This window comes from Miscanthus floridulus, chromosome 19 (genome assembly GCF_019320115.1).
Source record: "Miscanthus floridulus cultivar M001 chromosome 19, ASM1932011v1, whole genome shotgun sequence".
NCBI classification, from domain to species: Eukaryota; Viridiplantae; Streptophyta; class Magnoliopsida; order Poales; family Poaceae; genus Miscanthus; species Miscanthus floridulus.
Window position 1 is genome coordinate 112,422,993 of NC_089598.1, and position 20,763 is coordinate 112,443,755.

General features: G+C 42.1%; 1 protein-coding gene across 2 annotated transcripts; it reads left to right on the top strand.

Annotated features, from left to right (window-relative positions):
• Nucleotides 1-15,631: 15,631 nt before the first annotated feature.
• Nucleotides 15,632-20,693, top strand: LOC136527974 (E3 ubiquitin-protein ligase RGLG2-like). Of its 2 annotated transcripts, none has more exons than XM_066520844.1 (12): nucleotides 15,632-16,222; nucleotides 16,687-16,951; nucleotides 17,317-17,401; nucleotides 17,941-18,081; nucleotides 18,183-18,296; nucleotides 18,543-18,640; nucleotides 18,869-18,948; nucleotides 19,056-19,161; nucleotides 19,252-19,379; nucleotides 19,492-19,720; nucleotides 20,152-20,208; nucleotides 20,299-20,693. In XM_066520844.1, exons 2-12 carry the CDS (start codon nucleotides 16,733-16,735, stop codon nucleotides 20,377-20,379), a joined length of 1,338 nt encoding a protein of 445 aa, XP_066376941.1. In that variant the 5' UTR covers nucleotides 15,632-16,222; nucleotides 16,687-16,732; the 3' UTR covers nucleotides 20,380-20,693. The 2 variants fall into 2 exon arrangements, with proteins under 2 accessions (XP_066376941.1, XP_066376942.1); XM_066520845.1 differs by having other exon boundaries at nucleotides 15,633-15,954.
• The last annotated feature ends 70 nt before the right edge of the window (nucleotides 20,694-20,763 follow it).

Sequence of the window (20,763 nt, forward strand, 5' to 3'; positions counted from 1 at the left end):
TGACAAGAAGATGAACTGCCACTAATGAAGATCAACTATCAAACTAACACTCTCGAGGCTTGGCCTCGATCCGTACTCACGAGCTTGGCTTCGAGTTGTCTGACAACTGCCACAAGAATCTAACGGCACCGACTCGCTGCACGATAGAATAGATGGATATACGAATAAATACAATATATCTAATAGATGCGAAAACCCTAGGAAGCAAGCAATGTAGGTACAAAATTGAGATGATGGGCTTTCTACCTGATGAACTGTCGATCCGAGAGAAGAAGAGACGTGTCACGCGGGGGAAATGTCGGAACCGACTGGGGTTAGGGTTGCGAAGAACTTCGATGAACCGGTGGCCCTGGATTATTTGAAATTAGTGATTTGCAATCGATCTAGATCACAAGCAAGGCAAATAGAAAGCTAGGGTTAGGCCTTACCAACCAACAAGGAGGCAAGGGCTACGGCTTGGATGGCGCTGCAGGCATCACGGTGGTGGCGCACGGTGGCTTGGACGCGTGGAGAGGCGCGGTGGCGTGTGAGGCTGGCATGAGGTGCTCGGCGTGTGGGCTCTGCTACGGCAGCTCAGTTATGGGAGGCCTGCGGATGCGGTGGCACAAGGGGCATGGCACGGGCAGTCATGGACGGTGACGAGCGTGGGCGGCTGGAGATGAACGGTGGCAAGAAAGGTTGGCGGCATGGTGGAGTGGTGGTGGCGCGGCGGCAAGGACACGGGCTAGGTCATGGCGAGATGCGGGGCAAAAAGGTACGGCAGTTGCGATTAAATAGGTCCCCCAACGCGACAAGAAAGGAGACAGGAAAAGAGTCCTGAAGCCACACGAGATCCACTAACCGGACACTCCGGTGGTAGCGACTGGACTCTACCACCCAGCGTCCGATCGATTCTAGAGAGGTCCAATTCCTCTGGAATCATGACTGGATGCGTCCGGTGGTCCATGACCAGACGCAGGCAGGGTCCGGTCAGTACAGCCTATTCCTTCTTCAAATGACCAGACGCTTGATCCCTTCTTGACCGGACGCTCAAACACAGTGTTCGGTCACTCCTTCAGCAGCAGTTCACCTCCTGTGAACTAACCAGACGATAAACAGCAGCGTCCGGTGCAGCGTCCGGTGGTCCTTTTCCAGCAAATCTTCAAAGTTCCTTCACGCTGCCTGTTCCCAATCAAGTCCCAACTTGAATAAGATTCAAATAAACACCAATTGGGACTGATGTGAGTGACCTCTCTCAAACTCTCATATTTTTCAAAATATTTTGCCTTAAGATATAATTCTTTTTAAGAAAATAGGCAATAAGAGGGCAAATGGAACAAAACAACAAAACAACATCCATGCATATGCAATACTTTGTAAGTAAATCTAGTTGCTTGTCAAGTTTGATCCAAGGTTAAGCTTCTTCACATGTTTTTCGGCGGTTATCTTAACCATGTTAGACAAGCCCTATATGCATTGCCAAAAATTAAACATGTTGTATATTACAATGAATGCAAGGGACAACACAAGCTCAATTTTTAGTGAAGTTGCTAAAGTCAAGTACATTGAGCTCATTCTGCAATCTACAAAATGTAGCCCCATCTAGTGGTTTAGTGAAGATATCCGCTAATTGATCTTCGATTCTTACACCTTCTAGTGATATATCATTTTTAGCAACATGATCTCTTAGAAAAGTGATGGCGGATATCTATGTGCTTGGTGCGAGAGTGTTGAACTGGATTATTTGCAAGTTTTACTGCACTTTCATTGTCACACAAAAGAGGTACCTTTTCTAGAACTACACCATAATCTAGCAAAGTTTGCTTCATGTATAAAATTTGTGCACAACAAGCACCCACGGCAATGTATTCCGCTTCGGCGGTGGACAAAGCCACACTATTTTGTTTCTTGGAGGACCAAGACATAAGTGATCTACCAAGCAAATGGCACCCTCCGGATGTGCTCTTTCTATTCACTTTGCATTCAGCATAATCCAAATCGGAATAGCCAACTAATTCAAATATAGCTCCTTTGGGATACCAAAGGCCAATGCTTGGTGTGTGCTTAAGATACCTATGGATTCTTTTTACGGCAATTAAATGGGTTTCCTTAGGACTAGCTTAAAATCTAGCACACATACATACACTAAACATGATGTCAGACCTAGATCCAGTTAAATATAACAAGCTACCAATCATGGAACGGTAGAGAGTTTGATCAACCGGGTTACCTCCCTCATCTAGGTCGAGATGTCCATTGGTAGGCATTGGTGTCTTGATTGGCTTACATTCATCCATCTTGAATCTCTTGAGAAGATCTTTTGTGTATTTCTCTTGAGAGATGAAGATGCCTTCTTTCATTTGCTTGACTTGAAAACCAAGAAAGAATGTAAGTTCACCAATCATGGACATCTCGAACTTCTTCGACATCAATTCACCAAATTCTTTGCATGAGTCTTCATTTGATGATCCAAAGATGATATCATCAACATACACTTGACAAATGAAGATATGCCCATCAAGCTTCTTCGTGAATAGTGTGGTGTCGATCTTCCCAATGGTGAAGCCCTTCTCAATGAGGAAGTCCCGAAGGCGCTCATACCAAGCTCTTGGGGCTTGCTTAAGCCCATATAGTGCCTTGGACAACCTATAAACATGATTAGGATATCTAGGGTCTTCAAACCCAGGAGGTTGATCAATATAGACTAGTTCATTAATAAAGTCATTTAAAATGCACTTTTCACATCCATTTGATATAGTTTCATTTCATGATGTGATGCATATGCAAGAAGGATACGGATGGCTTCTAATCTTGCAACCGGTGCAAAGGTCTCTCCAAAATCCAAACCTTCAACTTAGGAGAACCCCTTTGCAACTAGTCTTGCCTTGTTTCTCACAACAACACCATGATCATCTTGCTTGTTATGGAACACCCACTTTGTTCCAATGACTCTTGCACCTTTTGGTTGCTCTTCAAGAGTCCAAACATCATTGCGAGTGAAGTTGTTCAACTCTTCATGCATGGCATTGATCCAATCCAGATCTTTAAGAGCTTCTTCTACCTTGGTAGGCTCATAGCAAGAGACAAAAGAGTGATAAGCAATAAATGAAGCAAGTTTTTGAGATTGAGTCATTACACCCTTTGATGGACTCCCTATGATGAGATCTTGTGGATGATCTTGTAGGAGAGGTGTATTTCTTCTATTGACCACTTGAGGAGGAGGTTGTGGAGCATCAACATCTTGTGCTTGTACCACCATTTGCTCATGGGAGATATGAGTATCTTCATTTTCTACTCTCCCATCTTTCTCACCATTTTGTGGCACACTTGATGAAGAAGGTTGATCAATGACTTGTACATCATCTTCATCATCTTTTGGCTTGATGTCTCCCACCAGAATATTCTTCATAGCCTCCCTTAATGGTTCATCACCTACATCATCAAGATTCTCATGTGCTCCTTGGGAGCTGTTAGATTCATCAAATTCCACATCATATGTTTCTTCAACCAAACCGGTGGTATGATTAAATACTCTATATGCTTTGGACTTTGATGAGTAACCAACAAGAAAACCAATATCACAACGTCTTTGGAACTTCCCTAGGTGTTGCCGCTTCTTGTAGATATAGCATTTGCAACTAAACACCCTAAAGAAGGAGACGTCCGGCTTCTTCCCATTGAGCAACTCATAAGGAGTCTTGCCAAGGAACTTTTGAAGGAATAGGCGGTTAGATGCATAACATGCGGTATTGATTGCTTCCACCCATAGAGCTTTGGGGGTGCTGTACTCATCTAGCATTGTCCTTGCAAGAGTGATTAAAGTCCGGTTCTTCCTCTCAACTACACTATTTTGTTGAGGAGTATAAGTTGTGGAGACTTCATGCTTGATCCCAACTTCATCATAATAGGCTTCAATATTTGTGTTGTCAAATTCTTTGCCATTGTCACATCTTATCTTCTTGAGCTTCACTTCAAATTCATTTTGAGCTCTCTTGGCAAACTTCTTGAAGCAATATGCAACTTTGGATTTGTCATAAAGGAAGAATACCCATGTATATCTTAAATAGTCATCAATAATCACAGGACAATAGAGATTCCCTCCCAAACTCTTATATGTTGTTGGTCCAAATAAGTCCATGTGTAGGAGTTCTAGCACTCTTGTGGTTGACATGAAAGCTTTGGTTGGATGAGTATTTGCAACTTGCTTGCCGGCTTAACATGCAATACAAAGCTTATCCTTCTCAAACTTCACATCCTTCAACCCTCTCACCAAATCATTCTTCATAAGCTTCTTGAGTGAGCTCATCCCAACATGAGCAAGTCTTCTATGCCATAGCCACCCAAGTGTTGTTTTGGTGAATAGGCAAGTCTTCAAATTTGCATCTTTAGAGGTGAAGTCCACTAGATATAAGTTGTTGTATCTAAATCCATTGAATATCACTTGATTGTCATCTACCTTGGATACAACAACCTCCTTCTCGATGAACAAGCATTGGAAGCCAAGATCACACAATTATCCAATGGATAGCAAGTTGAAGCTCAATGAAGCAACATAGAGCACATTGGAGATGGAATGATCATTTGATATTGCCACTTTGCCCAATCCTTTAACCTTGCCCTTTGAGTTATCTCCAAATGTTATTTTCTCTTGTCCATCTACCTCTTCATCTAGTGAGGTGAACATACGAGGATCACTAGTCATATGTTGAGTGCAACCACTATCAATAACCCAATGACTTCCACCGGTCTTATAGTTCACCTACACACAAGAGATTCAAGCTTTAGGAATCCAAACTTGTTGAGGGCCCTTCACCTTCTCAACAAGTGACTTAGCCACCCAAATCTTCTTAGGCCTATTCTTGTTAGGGGAACCTAAGAACATGACTTTCATCTTTCCACTAGAGTCCTTTCTAAGCATGTAGTGAGCATTGAAGGCAAAGGGTCTAGCATGCTTGGGCAAGGGTTGTGGCGGTGGAGTTTGACACTCATGAGCAAAGTGGCCTTCTTGTCTACACTCAAAACATCTCTTTGGCTTTGGCTTTGGCTTTGATTGTTGTTGTTGAACTTGAGCCTTCTTCTTCTCTATATGTGCCACATATCCAATGCCACTTCTATCCATCTTCATGACGGTGTTCATGAGTAGCTCACTTTGGAGGTGCTTGCCTCTAGCAAACTTGCTCAATCCAATCTTGAGATGCTCTTTCTCCAACTTGAGCTTCTTATTTTCTTCCTTTAGAGCATCATCTTTCTTTTCTTCCTTGAGCTTCTTGTTTTCTTCTTTGAGCTTCTCATTCTCAAGAATCAACTCTTTGTCATGATCAAGAGTTTCTAGCACAATGGTGTTGTGGCTTTTCATTTCTTCAAGATCTTTCATGAGCTTCTCATTTGTGTTCTTGAGCTTGACATATTCATCATAGTCATTGCACTCAACCACTTGCTTGCCTTTGCCACTAGATCCTTGCTCAATGCTCTCATCAATCAAATCATCACATGATGTAGCTATATCAATCTTAACAACATGGTTAGTAGCATCATGTGGCTCATTTGGTAGGAATTCTTGAGCAATGACAAGAGTATCATGATTGATCTTAAGAGTTGTATACTCATCTTTTAGCTTGTTGTGACTAGTAATGAGCTCATTGTGCACCCACTCAAGTTTATCATGTTTATCTTTAAGCTCTTTCTTAGAAGATTTAAGCTCCTTGAGTTTGGATGATATAGCATAATTAGTTTCTCTAAGCTCATCATTAGCCTTTTCCAATGTATCGCACTTAGCTAAGAGTGAATCATTTTTAGCATCAAGCTTTTTATTTGTAGCTCTACTCTTTCTAATGATCTTAGTGTATTTTCTTAGTATTTTGACAAGATCATCATATGTAGGTGAATCATCATCATCGCTATCGCTATCATCATCACTAGCTTGCTCATCATCACTACTATCATCATTCTTAGTTACCTTGCGTTCACCCTTCGCCATAAGGCATAGGTGTGTAGAGGATAATGGCGATGGTGGCAGTGAAGATGTAAGATCAATAGCAATGGTGGCCACCTTCTTATTTTCACTATCATCATCGAATGATCCACTTGATGAATCAATGTCCATGAGCCAATCACCGACAATGTAGGCCTTTCCACTCTTCTTTTTCTTGTAGAAGTCTCTCTTTTTGCCATCTCTCTTCTTGTATGGCTTGTTCTTTTTCTTCTCATCTTCATCTTCATTACTTGAGTCATCTTTCTTGCCCTTGTTCTTATTCTTGAACTTGTCTTTCTTGGGCTTTGTGTATTGATGAGCTAGATGGCCAAGTTTGCCATAATTGTAGCAATCCATCTCGGAGATTGGCTTTCTTCTTGAGCTAGTGAAGAACTTCTTCTTGCCATCAAACTTGATGCCACTCTTGTTTAGCTTCTTTAGCATCTTGGCGGTCTTCTTCACCATGAGAGCAAGACTTTCTTCATCATCTTCTTCATCACTTGAGCTCTCATACTCAAGTCTTGCTTTGCCCTTATCTTGGCTAGCTTTGAATGCTAAGTCCTTCTCTTTCTTCTTTGTAGAGGATGAGCCATCTTGTGGCGTGATGTGCATGTACATCTCATGAGCATTGATCTTTCCCAAGATTTGTGTTGGTGTAGCGGTGGAAAGATCACCTTGATGTAGCACGGTCACAATATGCCCATATTTGTCAATGGGGAGGACACTCAAGATCTTTCTCATAACGTCAGATGGTGACATTTGAGTAAGTCTAAGCCCATTGACTTTCTCTACAAGAACATTTAAACGAGAATACATCTCATTAGCACTTTCTTTGGGAAGCATTTCAAAGGAATTTAGCTTTTTAATCACAAGATGATAGCGTTCCTCACGCTCACTCTTGGTTCCCTCATGGAGCGCACAAACATCCAACCATAGTGCATGGGCGTCTTTGTGGTTCCTTACACGGTTGAACACATCTTTGCAAAGGCCTCTAAAGATGGTGTTGCGAGCCTTTGCATTCCATTTTTCATAATTAACCTCATCGCCTTGTAGGTTAGTAGCATCCCAAGGTTTTGGGAAGCCTTGTGAGGCGGCTCTAAGAATACCAACGTCTAGAGCTTCTAAGTACGCCTCCATGCGGATTTTCCAATATGGAAAGTCATCTCCCTCAAAGATAGGAGGAGGTCCATCCCTGTGAGACATCTTGCTCTAAGTGGTTAAGCTTAAAAACGTGAGCACGAGGCTTTGATACCAATTGAAAGGATCAAGATGCCCAAGAGGGGGGGTGAATTGGGCTAATTCTAAATTTTCTTGCAATAATCAAATCCTACGGTTAGCCCAATTAACCCCTTGTGCCTAGAAAAGTGTTTCTATTAATCTAACGCACAACGGACTTGCACCCTATGTTCCAAACTTACTCTAGCATGGCAATTCTATGAATGTAAGAACAAGTATTGAATTGCTCAAAGTGAATGATCAAAGTAAATGCTCAAAGTAAATAGAGAGAGAGGAACGCGGTGATGTTTTGCCGAGGTATCGGAGAGTCACCACTCCCCACTAGTCCTCGTTGGAGCACCCGTGCAAGGGTGTAGCTTCCCCTTGATCCACGCAAGGATCAAGTGCTCTCTATGGGTTGATTCTTCAACACTCCGTCGTGGCGAATCACCCAAAGCCGCTCACAACTAGAGTTGGGTCACCCACAAGCTCCGCCGGGTGATCACCAAGCTCCTAATCACCACCAAGCCATCTAGGTGATGGCGATCACCAAGAGTAACAAGAATGAACTCTCACTTGACCACTTGAAGCCTAATGAGAAGATGGATGCACACTTGGCTACTCTTGATTCACTAATGAGGCTACTCTCTTGGATTCTCAAATCTCAATCACCTCACTAGGACCTTGCTCTTCTTGGCACTTACAAACGTGTTTCTCAGCTGTTGGAATGAGCAAAAGTAACTCCACACACGAGTGGAGCTTCTATTTATAAGGCAGCCTAAAAATGAACCGTTATGAGCTTCTGCGGGGTGACCGGACGCTCCGGTCAGTTCAACCCGCGAACTAGTGAAAATGTGTTGATCAGACGCTGGCAGGGTCTAGTCACCACTGACCGGACGCGTCCGATTGCATTAAACCCTTACTGGAACCTTACTAGACTTGACCAGACATTGAACCCTCAGGGTCCGGTTAGTACTGACCAGACACGTCCGGTCGTAGATTCCCTTCTCTAGAACCTTACTGGAGTCGACCGGACGCTGCCTTTCAGCGTTCGGTCGCTTGACCTCTCCAGTGTCCAGTCACACCGAACGTAGTCTATTGATCAAATGAACTAATCGGAGCCAGCGTCTGGTCAGCATTTGACCCTCCATTCACTTCCAACTCTCGAACATATGTGATGAAGTTTGCTCCAAAGGATCTTAGGCATTCATAGGAGCTACCTAAAGCTAGTTTTAATAAGTGTGCACCACACCTAACTCACTAGACTCACCTAGGTCAAGCTACCCATCCATACCCCCCTTAATAGTATGGCCAAAGGAAAAACAAAGTCCTAAACTACTCTAAGTGTCACTCCAACTCCAATCGACACTTAGAACTAGTCATCCTTAACCTTGTCATCCATCCTTTGAAAACCAAAATGATTTCCATCGTAGGGGCATGACAACCTTGATTGCCCAATTGATCTTCATTACCATGACCTAACTTAATTGCATCTGTAAAACACACGTTAGTCATAGTAATCTTGTATTGTCATTAATCACTGAAACCCAACTAGGGGCCTAGATGCTTTCACTTGTCATCTTCAAAACCAGGAGGTTGCTCAACATATACTTCTTCATTGATGTAACCATTGAGAAATGCACTCTTGACATCCATTTGATAGAGCTTGATGTTGTGGGCACAAGCATAGGCTAGCAAGATTCTAATTGCTTCCAATCTAGCAATCGGGGCATATGTTTCTCCAAAGTCAAAACCTTCAACTTGTGTATAGCCTTGTGCTACCAATCTTACTTTGTTCCTTACTACTATCCCATCTTGATCTTGCTTGTTTCTAAAAACCCATTTGGTTCCAATCATATTATGTCCCTTTGGTCTCTCTACTAATTCCCATACTTGATTTCTTGTAAAGTTATTCAATTTTTCATGCATTGCATTCACCCAATCAACATCCTTTAATGCTTCATCTATCTTCTTTGATTCAATGGATGACACAAATGATAAATACTCATAAAATGAAGCCAATCTTGATCTAGTTTGCACACCTCTTGAAATATCACTAATGATAGTGTCCAATGGATGATCCCTTACAACATTGGTTGGTTGGAGGATTGGAGCTTGATTGCTTGCACTTGCTTGATTATTGGGTTGAGATGATGTACTAGCCACTTGATCTTGTTCATTATCATGAGATCCACTTGCACTAACTTGATTTGTATCATCTTGCACATTTGAGTTAGAGAGCACTTGCAATTGATCATCTTCATCATCATTCACTTGCCTAGGCCTCAATTTATCAATATCCATGTTCTTCATGGCATTTGAAAGTTGAATGCCTCTAACATCTTCCAAGTTCTCATTCTCTACTTGTGAACCCTTAGTTTCATCAAATTTAACATCATGAACTTCCTCAAGAGTACCACTATCCAAATTCCAAACTCTATATGCTTTGCTTGTAGTGGAATAACCAAGTAGGAATCCTTCAACACATTTCTTGTTGAACTTGCCCAATCTAGTGCCTTTCTTCAAGATATAGCATTTGCAACCAAAGACCCAAAAATATGCAATGTTGGGTTTTCTACCATTCAAGAGCTCATATGGTGTCTTCTCTTTCAATCGGTGACAATAGAGGCGGTTGCTACAATAGCAAGCCATGTTGATAGCTTCGGCCCAAAAAGATTGACTCATATTATACTCACTAAGCATAGACCTTGCCATATCAATGAGTGTTCTATTCTTTCTCTCAACAAGGCCATTTGATTGAGGTGTGTACTTAGCCGAGAATTGATGTCTAATTCTAAATTCATCACATAACTCATCAATTCTAGTGTTTTTGAACTCACTACCATTGTCACTTCTAACTCTCTTGATGGTTGTTTCAAACTTATTGTGAATGCCCTTGACAAATGATTTGAATATTGCAAACACATCACTTTTGTCCACTAGAAAGAATACCCATGTGTATCTAGTGTAGTCATCCACTATCACAAAGCCATATTTATTTCCACCGATACTAGTGTATTGTGTTGGCTCAAATAAATCCATGTGCAATAACTCAAATGCTTTACTAGTGCTCATCATGCTTTTCTTAGGATGGGTGTTTCCAACTTGTTTGCCAGCTTGACAAGAGCTACAAAGCTTATCCTTTTCAAACACAACATCTTTCAAGCCTTTAACTAAGTCATGCTTAACCAATGTATTCAATTGTTTCATTCCAACATGACCAAGCCTTCTATGTCATAACCAACCCATGCTAGACTTAATGAACAAGCATGTAGATAATTTAGCTTCACTAGCATTGAAATCAACCAAGTATAGATTCTCATATCTAAAACCTTTAAAGATCAAATTAGAGCCATCTACACTTATGATCTCTACATCATCTACCCCAAATATGTATTTGAATCCAAGATCACATAATTGAGCCACGGATAGCAAATTAAAGTTCAAGCTCTCTACTAGCAACACATTGGATATACTCATGTCATTGGATATTGCAATCTTACCAAGCCCTTTGACCTTGCCTTTGCCATTATCACCAGATGTGATACTATCATAACCATCATTGCCATTGGTGTTGATTGAGTTGAACATTCTTGCATCACCGGCCATGTGTTGAGTGCACCCACTATTAAGAACCCAATGCCTTCCTCTGGCTTTGTAATTGACCTACAAAAGAAGATCAATTCTTTTTAGGTACCCAAACTTACTTGGATCCTTGAAGGTTAGTCACTAAGCTCTTTGGTACCCAAATGGCTTTCTTCTTTGAGCCCATCTATGGTTTACCAATGAACTTAGCCTTCACACTATTTGTACCCTTAGTAAGCATATAGCATGAATCAAGCTTTATGAAGGATACATTAGCATTTTTGCTCTTGTTGTTGCATTCTTGCTCTTTATGACCCACTTGCTTACAACTATTGCAAAACCGACCATTGTTCTTCACAAAACTAGTCTTGTGAGGAGCAAAGGCCACCTTGCCTTTCTTGGGGGTATAGCCCAATCTCTCTTTGTAGAGAGAAGCTCTTTGGCTACCCAAGCACATAAGCAAGCGGTCCTCACCACCATAAGCCTTAGCTAAGGTGTGAGTGAGCTTAGTGACCTCCTTCTTGAGGTTCTCATTCTCAACCACTAGTGAGGCATCACAAGTGAGACCATCACTACTAGATGAGGTAGAAGTGGAAGTGCTACAAGAAGGATTAGTAGGAGCAACAATGATAGGTATAGATAGTGATGCATCAATTAAATCACAACTTACACCTACATCACAAGTTTCAACATGCTTATTTTTATCTTGTTCATTAAGCAAAGTGGAATGAGCCTTTTCAAGCTTTTTGTGAGCCTTGCCAAGCTTCTCATGGGCTTCCTCTAGCTTCTCATGAGTTGCTTTGAGCTCATCAAGGGCTTGCTTAAGGGCTTTTACCTCCTTATTCAAGCTCTTGCATTCTCTTCTCTTAATGTCAAAGTATTCTTTAGCATCTTCTAGCATGTCAAATAATTCATCCTTAGTAGGTTCATCATTATCACTATCACTATCATTTTCATGTTCATTACCATCATCATATTCTTCATCACTTTTATTATCACAAGTTTGTACCTTAGTGGCCTTAGCCATGATGCATGATGAAGAGTCAAAGAGAGAAGGCTTCTCATTTATAGCAATGCTTGCAAGAACCTTCTTCTTGGTGATCTTGTTGTCACCACTATCATCATCATCATCATCACTTGATGAAGCATCACTATCCCAAGTGACTACATATGAACCACCCTTCTTTTTATTGAATGCCATCTTGTCCTTCTTCTCTTTCTTTTCCTTCTTGTCCTTTTTCTTGTTCTTCTTGTTGTCATCATCATTGTCACTATTGTATGGGCATTGAGCAACAAGATGATCTTTTCTTCCACACTTGAAGCACCTTCTTGACTCTTCTTTATTCTTGGATGAAGACTTCTTTCTTCTAGCATGGTAGCCCTTCTTCACCATGAACTTGTCAAATCTCTTGACAAATAGAGCCATCTTCTCATCATCATCATCATCCCATGATTCATCTTTTTCACTTGATGTTTCTTGCTTAGCTTTGCCCTTGGATGATGTGGCCTTGAATGCCACACTCTTCTCCTTCTCATCTTTCTTCTCCTTCTTTTCTTCCTTCTCATCTTCATCTCTATATGTATCATCGATCATGATGTCTCCCAACACTTGGTTTGGTGTCATGGTGTCCAAACCACTCCTCACTAGAATTGTGACCAATGTGCCAAATCTTGAAGGTAAGCATCTCAAGAACTTGTGGGAGAAGTCCTTGTCCTTCACCTCTTCTCCAAGTGCTTTGAGATCATTGATAAGCACTTGAAGCCTATGAAACATCTCCGGTACACTCTCATCCTCCTTCATCTTGAAGCTTGCAAACTTTTCTTTGAGGATGTATGCCTTTGCACCCTTCATGGCTTGAGTGCCCTCAAATGATTCTTCCAATTTCTTCCAAGCCTCATGAGCCATCTCAATATTCTTGATTTGCTCAAATGTTCTTTCATCAATTGCATCATGAATAGCACTTAGAGCAATGTCATTGTTTTGGAGAAGCACTTCTTTGGCGGCGGTGGGATTCTTCGTATCACCAATTTCAATTTTGGTTTCAACTATCTTCCACATTTTTCTATTGATTGACTTGATGTGTGTGGTTATCTTTGACTTCCAATAAGGATAATTTGTACCATCAAATTGGGGTGGCTTCTTGGTGTTGTTGATTTAAGCTATTTTAACACCGAAGGTTGTTAAGCCTCAAATAACGGTGACCTCGGCTCTAATACCACTTGAAAGGTCCTAATGGCTAGAGGGGGGGTGAATAGCCTAATAAAAATTTCTATAACAACACTTTACAAAAGGTTAGACAATTATGAGGTGAAGCAAGTGTTGCGCTAGCCTACTCAAAATGCAAGTCACCTACCACAATTCTAGTTTAGATAGTGTATGTTCACACAAAAGCTATGACATTACCCTATGTTAGTGTGCTCTCAAAGGCTAACTAAAGAGCCACACCAACCAAGCAAGCAAGCTCTCACAACTAGCTACACTAAAGAGCTTGTCAACTAGTTTGCAGTAAAGTAAAGAGAGTGATCAAGATAGTTATACTTCCGTGTCGAGGAGTGAACCAATCAATCACAAGAATCAATATCAATGAAGACCAATCACCTCAGAATCAAAGGATGAACATAATGATTTTTACCAAGGTTCACTTGCTTGCTGGCAAGCTACTCCTCGTTGTGGCGATTCACTCACTTGGAGGTTCACGCGCTAATTGGCATCACACACCAAACCCTCAATAGGGTGCCGCACAACCAACACAAGATGACGATCACACAAGCCACGAGCAATCCACTAGAGTACCTTTTGGCGCTCCACCGGGGAAAGGTCAAGAACCCCTCACAATCACCATGATCGGAGCTGGAGACAATCACCAACCTCCGCTCAACGATCCTCGATGCTCCAAGCCGTCTAGGTGGCGGCAACCACCAAGAGTAACAAGCAAATCCTGCAGCGAAACACGAACACCAAGTGCCTCTATATGCAATCACTCAAGCAATGCATTTGGATTCTCTCCCAATCTCACAAAGATGATGAATCAATGATGTAGATGAGTGGGAGGGCTTTAGCTAAGCTCACAAGGTTGCTATGTCAATGTAAAATAGCCAAGAGAGTGAGCTTGAACTGGCTATGGGGCTTAAATAGAAGCCCCCACGAATAGAGCCATTGTACCCCTTCACTAGGTACTGATTGGGGTGACCGAACGCTGCTCCTCAGTGTCCGGTCGCCCTATGGCGGCCACGTGTCTCCTACGTTCAACGGTGATCGTTTGATCTCAACGGTCGAAATGTTGACCGGACGCTGGACCCTCAGCATCCGGTCGTTCACAGTAAGGGTCCAAAACGTGTTTTTTACCGACCAGACGCGTCCGGTCATGCTTGACCGGACCATGCCAACGTCCGGTCAGAAGATGTTTTCTTTGTGTGCCTTACGTCAGCGTACGTCAGCACTGACCGGACGCACCCTGCCAACGTCTAGTTGCAGAGCGACCCAGCGTCCGGTCATTTGATCGACACTAGCGTCTTCGCTGTTACACCTGACCGGACGCGCCGGTCCAACCGTGGCCAGCGTCCGGTCACTCCCAGTGACCTTCGTCTTTTCTATCTAGGGCGCCGATGGAGTTACTTATCCTTGCTCCCAAACTTTACCACCCTTGATCAAATATGCTAACCACCAAGTGTATGACCTTGTGCACATGTGTTAACATATTTTCACAAACATTTTCAAGGGTCTTAGCACTCCACTAGATCCTAAATGCATATGCAATGAGTTAGAGCATCTAGTGGCACTTTGATAACCGTATTCCGATACGAGTTTCACCCCTCTTAATAGTACGGCTATCAATTCTAAATGTGATCACACTCTCTAAGTGTCTTAATCACCAAAACAAAATAGCTTCTATGGTTTATACCTTTGCCTTGAGCTTTTTGTTTTTCTCTTTCTTCTTTCCAAGTCCAAGCACTTGATCATCATCATGGTATCATCATCATCATGCTATGATCTTCATTTGCTTCATCACTTGGGGTGTGCTACCTATCTCATGATCACTTGATAAACTAGGTTAGCACTTATGATTTCATCAATTCACCAAAACCAAACTAGAGCTTTCAGCCGGGCGGGCGGCAGAGTAGCAAGACGGGCACGTGGAGTAGGAGCAGCGGCAAGAGCAGTGGGGCGGGAGCACGAAGCAGCGACAGGAGTAGCAGGGCGGGCGGAGGAGGAGCAGGAGCAGCGCGGGGCGAGCGGTAGGAGCAACGGAAGGGGGCGGCGGGAGAAGAAGAAGCTGCACGAGACGTACGGCAGGAGCAACGGAAGGGGACAGACACGAGGTGTATTAGGCCGGCTGGTCCGTAGGCCCAGGCACAAGACGTCCGGACGGGATGGACGCCGCGTCCTATCATTTCCGAACCAAATAAGCCCTTAGGAGAAACCATATTTTCACAACTCCCTCTCCTAACAGGAAAACGACTTCGGCTCAGGAGACGGTTTATACTCTATATACTACTTCTAATGAAAAATATGACATGGCGTGATCAGAAAAATATAATACTAGTAAACATTTTATAATGAATTAATAGAAACATATAAAATACATTATATAATAATAGTTGACGAGCTTAACCATTCGAACTCGGCTCGATTGGGCTCGCGAGCCCAGAAATAAGCTCGAGGTCGGCTGGAAATAAGGCTCAATCCGAGCTCAATCGAGCTTCACAGCTTTATCGCGAGCCGAGCTTTTAATGCAGCTCGCAACTGACTTTCTGTGTCAGTGGATAATGATTCACCAGTAACACCACTCGCCAGCAAACGTTTTGAGCTCGTGCTGGTGATCGCGACAAGCTTTGCCCTTTTACCAAATCATCGTCTTGCCCTCTCCCGCGCCGAAGCTTCCTCCGTCGTGCGTCGTTTTCCCAGCAGCGGCGTCAGAGACACGGCGGACAAGAAACCACTCCACCTCCGCCGACGCAGTATTGCATTGCATTTCCTCCGGCTTGAGCAATTGACTTGACCTCACTTCACCGTGGGCTTTTCCTCCGATTATAGTCTGCTATCCGCTGCGGGTGCGGTGTGACTGCCCGCCCCCTTGCGCCTCGCTTCATCCGGTGCGCTGCCCACCTCACTCCCGTCCTCCTCCTCGCCCTCGTCGCGGAGCGGAGCGGAGCGGAGTGGAGGCGCGCGTTCCTGGACGGCACGGGACAAGAGCGGAGCGGAGGTGAGTGAGCCCGAGCCCGAGCCCCACGTGGATTGCTGATTCGGTGGTCGGATCTTGTGGAGTAGCTTTGGTTTTCTTGTTACGCGGTCCCGATATCTCACGCCAGCAGTTTGTCCTCATCCAATCCACCCACCTCCCCTGATCCCCTCCCCAGTACCCACTTCTCTCATCCCCTCCGGCATCATATCTTCTTCTTTCCTCTTGGCGAGGACGCCGAATTGTCGGTTGGCTTAGGCAGTTTTTGGATCAAATCGAGTCTGGTGGAGTGGTGAGTTCGTCCTGTGTTCTTTCCTAACTAGTATTTGATTTTTATTATATGCCATGCCGAAATCGAATTTCATTCAGCCGCCCTTCGATATCGTCAATGTTTGTATAGGAACTGGCCCACGTTTTTTTTCTCAATCTATTATGATGGTCGATACTCGACATGGCATATTGGCCATGGAAAGTTCGAAAAATAAAATTTTTGACCATGGAATGAGGTAAATGATGCTGTAGGGTACTCCTAGGAAGTATGCCTTATTGGCAACGGAATCCCATCCATGAAGGCATCTTTCAAAAGGTTTCCTTGTAAATTGATGGGTAAAGTTCCGTTGAAAATTATTGAGAAAGCTGTTTTTCCTAAATAAGCTACTGCATGCTTTATTCCGGATACCTTTTTTTTTTTGGCGAATCATTCCAGTTACTTTCGTGTCTGAGTTCATTGATGTTTTTCTGTCCCTCATTTACCAGGAAGCGCATCTGGGTGTTGGCCTCGTCCAGAGGCACAAGCTGAGGAATGGGGCAAAAGGACTCCAAGCCTTCATATGGATATGGCTACTCTTATGACTACGGGAGTACTTCATCGGGATATAACTCGAGAAACACTGGAAATACGTCCTCCAGTTATAGCTCGAGGTATGCACCTTCTTCAGAGAACAATGTACAGCCAGAAACAACCGCAAGGTTGCAGAGGAAGTATTCCAGGATTGGGGATGACTATGGTTCTTTGAGTCAGGTATGTCTTGATGGCAATGGCATGGCCTCGTCTTTTACTGCTTCTCTTATCTATAGAATGGCACTGTTCATCTTTTGGTTCAATCATTCTTTGTGAACTTTGGAAGAAACTATGTTTAAAAAATACTCCTACAAGGGCTGTATTTCCGCACTCTCTTCGCTACTTGTTACTGCCATGTATTAAGTAATATGAAGATTGTATGCTTGTCACTGTATTCAATTTCATACTTTGCTTCAGTTCCTTCAGTGCTCACTGCCCAGTGAGATAGGACATCTATTACAGTCTTGCGCACTATCTCCTCTCTGAGTACTGTGAACCTGAGGTTGTAACTACACCAATTTTTCCATGGTTCTGTACTGCTACAGGTGACTGAAGCTTTGGCACAAGCAGGTCTTGAATCTTCAAATCTTATTGTAGGCATTGATTTTACAAAGAGCAATGAATGGACAGGTTAGCAGATGACATTTCCCTTTTTTTTAACTTAATTAGATGCATACTTGTGCTTCTCTATGTCTACTCTGTGCTGCACTGGTACACATTAGACACTAAGCTACCAGACTATTTCTTGATTTGCCTGGTTTTGGGGGCAAACCTTCTTTTCAGATCTAGTTGCCTTTGCCTATATGGCAAAGCTTGTGGTTTACTATTATTGAACACATCGGTTTTACCTGTAATGATAGTGTCATGCTAACTTCCCTTCTGTTGTTTAAAGGAAACCATGTTAGGGAAAGGACTTCTTCAAAAGAAAAGGATAAGCTAACAATTAGTATTGTCTCAGTATAGAAAGGATGCCTCAACAAAACTCATGTTGCTTTGATCTGATAATTGACGCCTTTATTTGTTGTTCAATCATACTACTTTTCGGTTTAAACATGAAAACAACAATTGTAGAATCATACTATTTTTCAGTTTAAACATGCAAAAAAAGTTCCATGTTGGATCATAATACTTTTCAGTTTTCATTTAACTTACAAAAAAGTCTATGTTAGGTAAAATTTCCTTTAATCGCCGCTGCCTGCATGATATTGGAAACACTCCAAACCCATATGAGCAAGCTATATCTATTATTGGAAGGACACTTTCAGCATTTGATGAAGATAATTTGATTCCCTGCTTCGGATTTGGTGACGGTAATCATTTAGTTGCCTTTTTCTGACGATCAGTTGATGAGTTTTCAATAACATGTTTAAAGCACAGTGTTGATCTTGTGCTTCTGTTTTCTTCTGAGCAGCATCAACTCATGATCAGGAGGTATTCAGCTTTTACCCAGAGAACCGCCCATGCAACGGATTTGAAGAGGCACTAGACAGATACAGAGAAATTGTTCCAACTCTTCGATTAGCAGGTTTGTTTAGTGAAGATTTAATATAGATGGCTTTTCTCTCTCATTTGTTTTTTTTTTTCTGAACCAAAACCAAGTTTGTTCTTTCATAAAAGAGAGAAAAGGAGCAGAGCTGCTATTTTACCTCATATTATAACTAGCTATTTATTACATGGTACTAAAGGTCTAAAGCATGGTAGCTAAAATTTTAGTAGTTTATCAGGGAGAGAAGTGCATGCTAAAGTATGTATAGTTTTAATTTTGTAACAGGACCTACATCTTTCGCTCCAATAATTGAGACAGCAATTGGAATTGTTGACAGCACTGGTGGTCAATATCATGTTCTTCTGATAATCGCGGATGGACAGGTTGGCGAACACATTATCATTTTGTTTTTGCCTTTGTTTCAGTCACCTGTTTTTTTTAACGCAAATGGGCAGGAGCTCTGCCTATCAATTAAGAGGGAGAGTTTTATATACAAGGATTTTAGTCACCTCTTATTTCTTATCATTAAGTGGTTGTCAGCAAAGCTCTTTTCTAGTGTAACATTTTGATTGTTTATCCTTTTTTCGCTTTGATAAAACTTCTGGTTATAGGTTACCCGAAGTGTCGATACACAATCTGGACAATTAAGTCCACAGGAGCGGGACACTATTGATGCAATAGTAAGAGCAAGGTACTGTATCTTATTGGGGCTTTGAAAATAATACCTTCACGCTGTACCTTGTCTGCTGTCACAATAAGGCAAACACAGAATAACATCTATCTTTTGAAAAAAATCAGCCAGTTCCCCTTGTCAATTGTTCTTGTCGGGGTTGGTGATGGACCATGGGACATGATGCACCAGTTTGATGACAATATACCTGCTCGGTCATTTGACAATTTCCAGGTGATTGTTCTACCGATTATTTATAATACACAACAAAATGTTCTTGTTCAAAAAATTAATATGCATGGAAGAATTCTTCATTTTATGCAGTTTGTGAATTTCATGGAGATTATGTCAAAGAGCATAGCAGCTGACAGAAAGGAGGCAGAATTTGCATTGTCAGCGCTGATGGAAATCCCTACACAGTACAAAGCAACACTTGATCTCCAACTCTTAGGGTATCTAATATAGCTTCCCAATACTATACTGACATCATTAGAACTATCTTTTGAGCTTTGGGCAATAATGTGCTATTTGATCACTTTATTGTTTTTTTTTCTACTGCTTCAGCCGCCGCCAAAGAATAACTCCAAGAATTGCTCTGCCACCACCGACAAGGACTGCTTATTCACGGTCTACTAGCTTTAGCCAACAGTCTGGTGTTTATTCGCGATCAAGTAGCTTTGACCAACAGACAAGTGGCTTTCAACAACGTTCGGAGAGCTTGAAACAGCAGCAGCCTGCAGCCCCAAAGAGACCTGACACTTATGCATCAGAAAGAGCTTTAGAGGACAGAATTGTACGTATATCTTTCTTACTTTGACCATCCTCCACCATTTCATGCCCAAATGCAAAGCTAAACTGCAATACTGGAGATTTGATCTTTAGCTGTGCTCTCGCATCTTATTAGGATTATTTATATGGGCCCTTGCATTTTGTTGCTTTAACTTCTACCATAGAGTACGATGCCTAGTCTAATTTGACTTTTTCTCAGTTCACTTGTAACTTTTTATGTTCCATTGATCTACCAACCATAATAGTCATAAGCTTGCTATTGTAGTTAAGTTGTTGGACATGTATATTTGCATTCTGCGGCCATAATAATGACTTCCAAATACTGAAACAAAGGGTATTCGAGGTTTTGAGTTTCTATCTACTGATGAAATATGCGCTACACCATATGTTCTTTGTGCACTACAAACTAAGAGGCCTGACGCACTTTACCTGCAGATGTGCCCCATCTGCATGTATAAATCGAAGGACCTTGCATTTGGATGTGGACATCAGGTGCGGGAACCTTTAGCCAACTATACTCTATGTTCTTACTAGACATTTGCTGTTGTGCATTCTAGGCTGTTAACATACATGTGCATACAGACTTGCTATGAATGCGGGGAAAATTTGGAGCGCTGCCCTCTATGCCAGCAGCACATAACCACAAGGATCAGGCTCTACTGATTTGAAGCCTGTGGATTGGAAAATGTTGGAACATACTCCCTTGCAAAATGTTCAGAACCAGCTTTGTTGCTATTGTGCTTCATTTTGTAATTGGTATGTTAGTCTTACTGCACCGGCATATAAGAACTCCTATTAGTTATAGTGCTGGTGTCACTGTTCGCTACAGTACTTGTGCCAAAAGAAAACGCACCAGAAAATAATGTACATATTTTCCTTTATATCTTTTGTTATTAAGTAAATAAGTTTAACAGCAGGAAAGTTCTGGATGAGATAATGGATATTGTGAAGCAAAAATATTGGCATTTCTGAGCTCTGGAATATGCATTTTGTATGCAAGCTGTCTCCAATAACCGTTAACCAAGATACCAGACCAATTTCATGTTT

What these genes read in the sequence shown, in the direction of transcription:
- LOC136527974 (XM_066520844.1), top strand. Translation starts at nt 16,733, where the DNA reads ATGGGGCAAAAGGACTCCAAGCCTTCATATGGATATGGCTACTCTTAT. An exon ending in ACTATGGTTCTTTGAGTCAG is followed by an intron (nt 16,952 to 17,316) that starts GTATGTCTTGAT and finishes GTACTGCTACAG; the next exon opens with GTGACTGAAGCTTTGGCACA. An exon ending in CTTGATCTCCAACTCTTAGG is followed by an intron (nt 19,380 to 19,491) that starts GTATCTAATATA and finishes CTACTGCTTCAG; the next exon opens with CCGCCGCCAAAGAATAACTC.